This window comes from Cucurbita maxima, unplaced genomic scaffold, assembly GCF_002738345.1.
Source record: "Cucurbita maxima cultivar Rimu unplaced genomic scaffold, Cmax_1.0 Cma_Scf00003, whole genome shotgun sequence".
NCBI lineage: Eukaryota > Viridiplantae > Streptophyta > Magnoliopsida > Cucurbitales > Cucurbitaceae > Cucurbita > Cucurbita maxima.
In genome coordinates, this window is record NW_019272019.1 from 6,827,074 (window position 1) to 6,837,293 (window position 10,220).

A 10,220-nucleotide genomic window follows, 5' to 3' on the forward strand; every position below is an offset into this window, starting at 1 on the left:
TCTATCAGCTTACAGTGTTCTTGGGAGAATGGATTCATTTATCCGACATCACAAGAATAGCACAACATAAGCTTTGTAGTATCCTTGTGCCAGAAATTACACAATCAGGAGCTTTAACATTAGTCGACACATATCATAGTTGAAGGTAAAGGAACTAGATGTTTCACGATCCAATCCTGGCAACTATCAGACCTCCAGGATTTCTTCCTGAAAAACGTACAGAGCAATTTTCATCTCTTGATATCTCTATATGAGAAGATCAACATTATCTCACAGCACCGTAGAAATCATGAATCAGCGTGGAAGAATAATTTCCTACAGCTACTCTGAAAGTTTCCAAAAACGTCCATACTAATTTTAAGTTTTCATCTATGTTTTTTCAGCGTATTTTTACAGAGCTCGAAGCTTTGAGGCATAATCACCCCATTCACCATACCATTTCGATCTACGCCTTGGTGGTAAGAATGATGACACACTATAAATCAGCAGCCCGAAAGGGGCAGAGTCTATGAGAGAGGAACCATCATTAAAACCCTAAATCACTAGGGTTTTGTATTTGCTTGAAACAGTAAATTCAACCATCCAATTCAGAATAACCAAAAATCAACAAAACAAAAAAAATACTTGATCAAAGATTAAATTGACCTCTTTATTACCAAAACAAAAAAGAAAGGCGCGCTACCAAGCATTCTGGAAGGCTACAATCCGAAACAACAAAATGCAGGGGAAATTTCAAAATCGAGTGAGTTGAGTACACAAGCATGAAGGAAATAACGACGAAGACTACAAACTCACAGATTGAAGACTTAAAGCAGTCAGTCGTCTTGGCTGAAGAGAAGGCGAAGCCTGGATGCGAAGAGGCCAGTGGAGTCAAGGGATGCCTCGTGAAGGAGGCTGCGCTTGATGTTCTTCATACGGTCAATTAGGGTTTCCTGTTCTTGTTTGAGAGCCGTAGTGTCCTCTTGAAGGTCGTGGATACGGTACTTCTGACCCAAGGATCGGACGCTTAGAAGCAAAATACCAGACATGGCGAAGAACTGAATGAAGCTATCCTTGCGTTTTAGTGCATTGGCGAATAAACTGAGTGGCTTTTTGGGCATTTGAAATTCAGGGGCTGAGCTAGACGGAGATGAAGGCGCCATGGGAAGAAGACCGAAACCGCGTAAACCCCCCCACCCCCACAAAACGAAGGCAGACGATTAGGCTGAACAATTGTCTGGCGATCGTAGAACCAAATGGTAAAGTACAATCGTCTACGGGTGACAACATTGCTTCGATAATCCTACATCCAATTACAGCGCGCCACGTCTTTCATATAAGAAAACCGGTGCTTTCTCTAATTTTGTAAAACATGTTAAAACTACAAATTCAATATTCCAACTCTTATTCCCCTGGTGGAGAAGGGGAAAGAGTGGGAACATCTTTTCATAAAGTTTAATATAAATATATTTTAAAAGAATAATTATGGTATTATTAAACTAGAAATGAATATGGAAGAATAAAAATAAAATAAAATAAGAGGAATGGTATTTTACAGCCTAAAGAGTCTAGAATTAAAGCATTATAAAATAAAGCCTTTAGGAGCAGCAGCATCCGTTTATAAGGAGAATACACATGGAAGAAAAAGGGAAAAAGGAAAAAGATTATGTCAAAAATAAGCTTGAGAAAGCTAATAATAATAAAAAGAAATACATATTAAATCCCCCATTGACAAATCTGCCAGAAATGTATTAATCTTGGCGTTCTGAATTGGTTTGTAAGCGTCGGTTTATATCACTTGATAACATCTCTAAATATTCCTGCAAAAAAGTTCACAACAAACGAACACCTCAAAATCCATAAAATGAAAAGTTAAAAAGAAAAATATTAGTACCTGAGCAAGTGTGTCGTGGCTGCACAACTCATTAGCAATATCCTCACTGCTACTCCCAGAAATTTGAGCTGAACTCTCTACCACAGCGCGAAACACATCCATTGGGGAATTGCTACGAATAACCCTTCGACCAACATCTTGGATGTCAATCTGTATTATATATAAAAAGAAAAAAAATGAAGCTTAATTTGAATTACATATGTCATACAAAGAAAAACAGAACTTACGGTTGATTGTTCCAAACGGAGCGCCAAGATTGAAGTGCCAAGGTCGAGAAGAAGCGCTCCAAATTGTTGCATCCTAAGACCTACTTGTACTAACTCTTCTTGTATTTGACCCCTCACTGTGGGGTCAGTGGAAGAGCCTTCTTCCTCGAATCGCTCAGCAATGCGCTACATGTTTATCCACTATTAAATTAAGAAATCTATGGGCAAAAAAGAATAAATAGAGTACTTACAGGGAGTGAGGATGTGGCATAATCACCGAGGAGTTGTTGTGCATTTCGCAAGACAATACCCAGAGATTTAGTGGTTTGCAGTTGTTGAGGATTGGTGGGGAGTTCGAACCCTTGGAGACTTCCTAAGTTGTTTGAAAATGAAACAAAGATGTTAAAGATGGTCCGTTGGTTGAATTGAATAATACGTATATACAAAAGAAAGAAATCAATCAAATCCAAACAATACCACCATTTTTGGAAATTGCGCGCTCGAAACGGTTCATGAACTCGAGGATTGTTGGTGAAAGGGGGAGGGGGAGGAGGGGGAGGAGGGGGAGGAGGAGGAGGAGGAAAGGGCTAATGAGAGTAGGCGTTCATCCTTTGGGACTTTTTGGGTTGATCATGTATGAATGAATATGTTGTGTCCTTCACGATTTGGGCGTTTCAATAATGGAATTTGGCTCACAATTCTGTGGTGTTCATTTCTACGTCTCTCTCACCTCTTTCTTCCAATGGATTCTCCGAATAAACAGCTTTCTAATCCTGGCTAACAAAACACACAAAATTAGTCTCTCTCTCTCTCTCTCTCTCTTTTTTTATATTTTTTATATTTCGACATATTCAGCTCAAAAAACGTATTACTCTCCACGTGTTAATATTTTACGGGACGAATATTTCTACCATAACCTCACAACCAATCGCATTCTGCCACGTCTTTAAGTGTACGGAAATGTAGTTTTTTAACCGAATAATTATAATTTATAGAAAGCCTCTCCTCCCCGGCCCTTTGAATACGTATTACGACCAACATTGGGAGTTGTTTGTTAACCTTCTTTGTTAAATTATATTAAACACTCGTGAATTCCTAAATTGATGTTCTCTTTCGTATTAATTAAAGAAAAGATTATTTCTCTAAATAATTGTTTTAAGAAAAATTAAATTGTTTTTAATGTACTAAATAGTTTTCAATTTTGGTTCAAACTCCCCGAAGAACAAAAGTAATTTTATTATTATTCTTATTCTAAACAAATTGAGTTATGTTTTGTTGATAATCGAATTTAGGTAGGTGGATTGTTATAGAACACATTCGCTTATATTGACTTCATAAATATTACTTGCCTCGAGTAATTTAAAAAACAAACTCAAGTATAAATGTGTTCCTTTAGTCCCTAGGGGAGGAACTGGCTGTTTTCGTTATTTTTTGCGTTTGAACATGAATTGGTGAATACAGCCGTGGCTTAGATTCGAAACCGCTATTACCCAAAGTTTAAGGCTAACGGGTCAATGGAAACTGATGGTCGGGGAAAAACCTTATAGATTTGGAGATCTTTTCATTAAAATTAGAAAGCGTACATGAAATCATCCTTCGTTCAAGACGTGATAAAACATAATCGCGCAAACAAAAATCCACATCAACTGAGGAGTCATTCAACAGGCCCCGGGGATTTCAGTGCATTCAAGAAAGAGAGGAATCGATCAACCAGAACATAAGGAAGTTTTGTTTTGCAATTCTTTGATATCATCCAGTCGACATCTAGAGAGTAGCACCAATAAAACAATATGAAATATCATAATGATCTTAAAAGGGTTTCATAAATATGTCGTCATATAAACACAAAAAAGAAAAGAAAAGGGAAAAAAAAAAAAAAAGAAGAGTATTTTACAGGCTAGAAATCCTACAAGGAAAGCCAAAACATGATAAAAAGAGGTGGCAAACACACAAGTTACTTTGGGGCATCATCATCTGTCTAATAGAGAATAACGTACATGGAAAAAAGATAAAAGAAAAGGCCGGAGAAGCTTTTTATACCAGAAATAACTTGAGAAAGCCAATGTCACACTTCCAGTCCACCCCATGAGAATCTATAATAATTCCTTTCCACATATCTATTATTTTTCCTGGTCTGAATTGCCTTGTAACCGTCGGTTTACATCACTTGATAACATCTCCACATATTCCTACAGAAATTCACAAGGGATCCTATGAGAACTCAATGTACGGTTTCTTAAATTCAACAGCAATCATCAAATTTAATGGGAATACAAGAAGAACAAATGCCATGTAAGGATAGTATTATTAACCTTAGCAAGTGTCTCATCGCTGCACAACTCATTTGCAATATCCTCACTACTACTGCCAGAAAGTCGAGCTGAACTCTCAACGACAGCACGGAAGACGTCCCTTGGCGAATTGGTAGATATGATCCTTCGAGCAAGATCTTGGGCATCAATCTTAAAAACAGGAAATAATTAGTTAAAGCTATCATTTTTATCCTACTTATTGGGTTAATGCCTTCTCTACAAGCAAAGACAACACTTCAATAAATCACAGAATTTTGATCAGATCATATAAAAATAAGATGAAGTATAGGCTACATGAAAATCGCAGCATTAAGTAAAATAATCATACAGTTATAGCATAACAATAAAATAAACATGTTAGACGAACCTGAGAATTTTGGCCATTAGATGTTTCCACTCCACTACCAGACCTCTCACTATGAGGCATTTGCTCGCTTTCCAGGTTTGACAGAGGTGGTTGCCTTGGCGATCGTTGCATGTTTGAGGAAGATGGTTGCCTTGGCGATCCTCCAAGCACTTGAGAGACAATAGGCATCATCTGTTGGAACATCCTTGACAAATCGATACCACCGCCTTGGCCTCTTCCCGACCCAGCAAACATTTGCTCAAGATCTTGAGGGTCAACCTGCTGGGCAATTTGATTGACTGTATTTCTCATTTGAGGGCTTTGCGTGATCTGTTGCAACATATTCCTCAAGACATCAGGAGAACCAGCGCCAGTTTGCTCTGAAAGCCCTGTCAATAGTCCATTTAAAGCAGGACTCTGCAAAACTTGAGACATGCTGCTTCCTAGATCAATTTGGCTGTTAGAACCTGGCCCATGCAAGGATCTGCTATGAACAGTTGGGCTAGCGGTCTGTTGTAGGCTTGAGGGATCATAAGCATTTGACCTATTCATAGAAGCACTAGAGGCAAGAGATTGTAAAAACTGCTGGCCTGCATGACCCTGGCTGTGGCTGGTTCCACTGCTACCCCCTTTAGCCTGTGAACTTTGCTGCTTGCCTCTCCTCTAATGAACCAATACCAAAAGGAGGAAATAATTAAGAAAGAAGAACAAATGAAGAAGAAGTAAGAGAATCAAAGAGAATTTTGAATTAAACTCCCATAAAACAAGATTTTATCCACGGTAGATATGAAAATCTCATCTCAATATATTCGATGCACTATAATGCTTCTACGATGAGCATCATCAACACCAACCATAAAAGGATAGAGCACAATAGTGTTCTCCTATGCACTAAAACAATTGAAGCGCAAGTCCAAGTGCACCCCATTGCCAATAGGCAAAACGTGTATAGTTCAACAATAGGCCACCGAACAGAAACCTAATAATTACAACCAACATGAAAGAATATCGAAATTGAAAAACTAAATAGCTTCATCTTACCGGTCGTTCCAAACACCCCAGTCCAAGTCCAAGTGGAACAGCTTGAGAAGACCCAGTTCCCGTGCTCTTCTCACAAGATGCCTGACTCTGAAAATTTTCTTCATTTCTTCCAACAAATTCAGAGCCCATACTACCAGAGCATGTTGGTAAATCAGGTGTGCTTCTAGACCTTCCTGTATCTCGATAAATATTGTCTGTGACGATCTGTGGTTGGTTAAAACTAGATTTAGCATTTAATCCAATATGAGAACAATCCATATAAAACCAAATATGTACCTTGTCATTTCCAGTTTCCGAATCACGCCCAGGTAATGACTCGCTCGACTCTCCACCCATGTCCCTTTTAGTATCACTTTGCTGTTCACTCCCTTGTCCAGAACCAATAGAAGAATTCTGAACTGCCGTTCGCACTTGATCTGAATACAAGATGTTCAATATAAGTGAAATACAATGTACCCCGGTGATCAAACAAGTAGTCCACCCGATTTAGTAGGGCTACCACTTCCGACACTACTGACTAAATCTCTAATTCATGAATTTACATCAGCAATAATGGAGGATAACAAAACAGTCAAGAGAAGGCTGGGAAGAAGAAACACCTTCACCAGGTTGCACAGCAGCAGAAATCGAAACACCCAGCGGATGTGGAATGTTGACAACAGGAGGTGCCTGGGCTACACCTGAATCCGTGGATCCATTGACCACATTCTGACGATCTGCAGGTGCTCCCTCCCCATTATTTGACCTGGTACCAACTGCAGAAAGAGTGGCAGAACTTAGGAAAGCACATTGCATTACATGAAAATAACACAGCATCAAAACACTATCATCCTCACCAGCATGTATGTGAATGTTGATGTGTCTAGGGGCAGTTCCAATACCTACTGCACCAACAACTGGGTTTGATGGTAGTACAGCACCACCAAGGAGGGGGTTAGTTTGAAGGGGGAAAGGCTGCAAAAGGAGAAAATGTGATGATTTGCAAGAAGCAATACTCACAAAGGCATATAACCTGATAGTGTGAAAAAGTGGGATAACCAAACAATATCTATTAGAAAACATTAGAAAAAGGAAACATGCTTGAAAACACTTTTGAACTGCTAAGCCCTCACTTGAATCTTTAAATTTATAAGCATGTCATTATTAATATTTAGCAAATTGTTAAAATATTATAAGTGCAATTCTCTTATCATTAATTCTAATTATTTAAATTATGATCGGTTAGTGAGAACGGCACTCGCTTACTAAAGGAGTTATTATTCATGATTCATATATTTAAAAAAATGAAAAATTTAGATATAAATAAATATGTCATGCCTTAAAATTTATATTTTCATGAGATAAATTTATTTTACCTCTTGATTTTTTTGGTTATAGATAAGAATATGGTATGAAAATTTTGAAGTATTATTAAATAAAAGGTAATATACAAATTATAAAAAAAGTAAATGCTATGTAATCAAACTTTAAAATAAACCTAATATTTTGATGCATAATTAAAATTAAAATTAAAATTAAGATTAATAAAATAATTTTTGAAAATGAAAGTATAAGAATCTATAAGGCTAGAATGAATATCAAAAGCTATAATAATATTTTGTTGACTTGAAAATGAAAGTATAAGAAAAATGTTGCCTATATTTCCTAGACATTAATTCTAAAAAATTATGATTTCATATTTAATTTTAATAAATAATAAAATTTAGAGGGGGTTGGAATCTAAAAGGTTCTGGTAATCAATTTTCCTTCTACTATTTTTGTACAACTTTGCCTTCTTTTGGTTTATCTCTAAGTTTTTTCTCACATAACACAATGGTCTAACTAAAAATCTAACCTTATGGGAATTGCAACATTGTGTTATTTGTAAGCAAATGCCATTAAATCTTAAAAAGCAGTTCGATATTAAACACAAATAAAACTTCTATACATGGTTGATATGGTTATTAGTTTATTTGAAAAGTTTATATAGAGTCCCTTACACGTGCATTAGTCTCTAATTTCATTTTTTAAGAATGACATTGATTTAAACAAAATGATTTTCTTTGAATGAAATTCATTTTCTTTTAACAACATTTTGCAAATAAAACAAACTAAAATATAATAAATAAAAAAAATTATTGTGTTTGATTGTGTTTAAAACGATGGTAAAAAACAAGGTGCGAATATGTATTGATTGTGTTTTCAACAAATCTACCAAACGCATAATAATCCAGGACGGCACACAAAAGCAAAATAATCTGTATTGTAAATTTGTAAAGCAAAAGCACTTGGTACACTGCTGGCACCCCAAATATATTTTGCAACGAAGAAAAAAAAAAAACTATACCAGACAAGTCAGAGAAAGAACAGAAATTAATTAGATAAAAAGTCAGCTTACCTGAACCATCAAGGGATTTGGCCCCGTAGGAGAGATATACACTGCTGGGCCAGTGTTAACAACCGACTCAGCCTGTAAAAGCAAAAATAAATATTAATACATTTTCAAATCACAATTTTGAATTAGAAAAAAAGTCAGCTAACCTGAACCATTAAGGGATTTTCTTTTTTTCTTTTTTCTTTTTTTTTGAGAAAATCAGTTTCACACAAATTCGACTTACTGTATAAACCAGGGTAAAAAACAACTTACAGATGATTGTCCCATACGGAGTGTCAAGATGGTACGGCCCAGTTCCAAAAGAAGTGCACCAAATTGTTGCATCCTAAGTCCTACTTGTACCGACTCTTCCTGAATTTGACCCCTCACAATGGGATCAGTGGAAGAGCTATCTTGCTCCAAACGCTCCGCAATACGCTAAATATTTTTCACAAATGCATAGAGAATAAGATTCATGAGATGATTATAAGCATTGTTCAGCTGGTTGTACTGTAAAATGCATAGAGAATAAGTAATGGAAGGGAATGCAAAATTTACCCATCCCATATTCGAGCATTCAGAGCCATATAACTGGGCATTTGTCATGCAATTCATTTTAGTCCCAGGGATGGGAAGTCTCAGAAACTCCAGAGGACATCGAATATTCGAATCTTTTTATAAATTTTTGTTATTATAAAATGTATATAGCTACTGCTTATAACTAAACGGTTCTTATTTTAAAATTTTAAAATTAAAAATAAAAATAAATAAATAAGAAGAACCCACGAGCACTCATCAAAAGATGAAGCTCCATTTTCACCCTAAACAGAATGAACCAAGAACATGGAGAGAAAATTGATAGAGATCCAAAACCACAGGCAATGCTATTCTTATTCTTATGTCTTAACAGAACATATAACCCGGACTCAATCCATAGATTTTGCACCATCTTTTGTTCATCTGGACTTGCAATGAAGTTCTTGTACCACAATTGAGAACTATTTAGTCTTGACTTACTAACATTCAAGCATTCTTTGTTAGGTTTCAGTTACTAATTAAAAAGAAGTTAAAATACATTTTTGGTCCTTATACTTTCAATAAGTCTTGAGTTTAGTCCTTCGAAGTTAACTTTTATGGAAATTGGTTAAACAAGAATAAGAATTTTCATGCAAGAACATACATAATGTGAATATATTTTCAAAGTTTATAAAAGGAATGCTAATTCAAACTATTTAAAAAAAAAAAAAAAAAATCAATGGGACTAAACTAAAGATTTATAGAATGCATAAGGACTAAATTTGAACATTTGAAAGCACAAGGACTAAAATGGAACAAAACCCAAAATACAAAGACCAAAAAGATATTTGAACTTTCAAAAAAAGATATAAAAGGCACTATTGATATACATTGGAGACATACGAATTAAAGAATTGGAATTGATGCTTCCAAAAATCTACAAAACTTTGTAATAGAAAATTATTGGCCTAACTTGCATTCCAAAAATCGAGCGCCCTTTTAATCATCTTATGGACAACATTACCCACTTATATTGTCAATTAATACCTATTTTTCATTCTTATATTGTTGAATCTAATTGTCTGATAGGAGAAGTCTTAGGGAAACTCCTTTGGATACAGCATTTCTTCCCTCTTTTGTAATTGATGCAAGTAATTTCACATATCAATGAAATCGTTTCTTTTCTTTTAAATGACCTTTAACTTGCATGGTAGGTTCATCAAACACTAAATACATAATATGTTATAACAAGAGATCAAAACAAGCAAGGCTACAACTGTCAAGTCATTGTCAACATGTTCACATCCTCAACTTGCAGCAGTTGTCAATTTCAAGAAATTAACCGGATATAATACTATGTAACCAAATATAATACTTACGGATAGTGAAGATATGGCATAATCACTTAGAAGCCGTTGAGCATGACGCAAGACAATGCTCAACGATTCAGTGGTTGGTAAACCTTGTGGATTGGTAGGCAGTGCCACCCTGGTTAGATCTCCTACGTTATTATAAATGTAAAAAAAAAAAAAAAAAAAAAAAAAATGTAATTAATCCAGTATGAAAAAAGCCG

General features: G+C 35.7%; 3 protein-coding genes across 7 annotated transcripts in view; all 3 read right to left on the reverse strand.

Annotated features, from left to right (window-relative positions):
- Positions 1 to 627: 627 nt before the first annotated feature.
- Positions 628 to 1,226, reverse strand: LOC111476471. Its single transcript, XM_023120140.1, has one exon. It carries the CDS (start codon positions 1,140 to 1,142, stop codon positions 816 to 818), a length of 327 nt encoding a protein of 108 aa, XP_022975908.1. The 5' UTR covers positions 1,143 to 1,226; the 3' UTR covers positions 628 to 815.
- Positions 1,227 to 1,536: 310 nt separating this feature from the next.
- On the reverse strand, positions 1,537 to 2,850 carry LOC111476470. Of its 2 annotated transcripts, none has more exons than XM_023120139.1 (5): positions 2,560 to 2,850; positions 2,331 to 2,452; positions 2,101 to 2,265; positions 1,874 to 2,023; positions 1,537 to 1,799 (listed from the first exon to the last, which is right to left on the reverse strand). In XM_023120139.1, exons 1-5 carry the CDS (start codon positions 2,591 to 2,593, stop codon positions 1,731 to 1,733), a joined length of 540 nt encoding a protein of 179 aa, XP_022975907.1. In that variant the 5' UTR covers positions 2,594 to 2,850; the 3' UTR covers positions 1,537 to 1,730. The 2 variants fall into 2 exon arrangements, with proteins under 2 accessions (XP_022975907.1, XP_022975906.1); XM_023120138.1 differs by having other exon boundaries at positions 2,557 to 2,850.
- Positions 2,851 to 3,850: 1,000 nt separating this feature from the next.
- The window catches only part of LOC111476463 (large proline-rich protein bag6-like), a 10,260-nt gene continuing 3,890 nt past the window's right edge, over positions 3,851 to 10,220 (reverse strand). For all 4 annotated transcript variants that reach the window (XM_023120126.1, XM_023120130.1, XM_023120128.1 and 1 more), the window contains 10 exons: positions 10,027 to 10,148; positions 8,405 to 8,569; positions 8,156 to 8,227; positions 6,615 to 6,732; positions 6,378 to 6,533; positions 6,055 to 6,194; positions 5,779 to 5,982; positions 4,759 to 5,400; positions 4,392 to 4,541; positions 3,851 to 4,268 (listed from right to left, as the gene is read on the reverse strand). In XM_023120126.1, the coding sequence (XP_022975894.1) occupies positions 4,200 to 4,268; positions 4,392 to 4,541; positions 4,759 to 5,400; positions 5,779 to 5,982; positions 6,055 to 6,194; positions 6,378 to 6,533; positions 6,615 to 6,732; positions 8,156 to 8,227; positions 8,405 to 8,569; positions 10,027 to 10,148 (1,838 nt within the window). In that variant the 3' untranslated portion in view covers positions 3,851 to 4,199. The remainder of the gene's footprint in view (positions 4,269 to 4,391; positions 4,542 to 4,758; positions 5,401 to 5,778; positions 5,983 to 6,054; positions 6,195 to 6,377; positions 6,534 to 6,614; positions 6,733 to 8,155; positions 8,228 to 8,404; positions 8,570 to 10,026; positions 10,149 to 10,220) is intronic.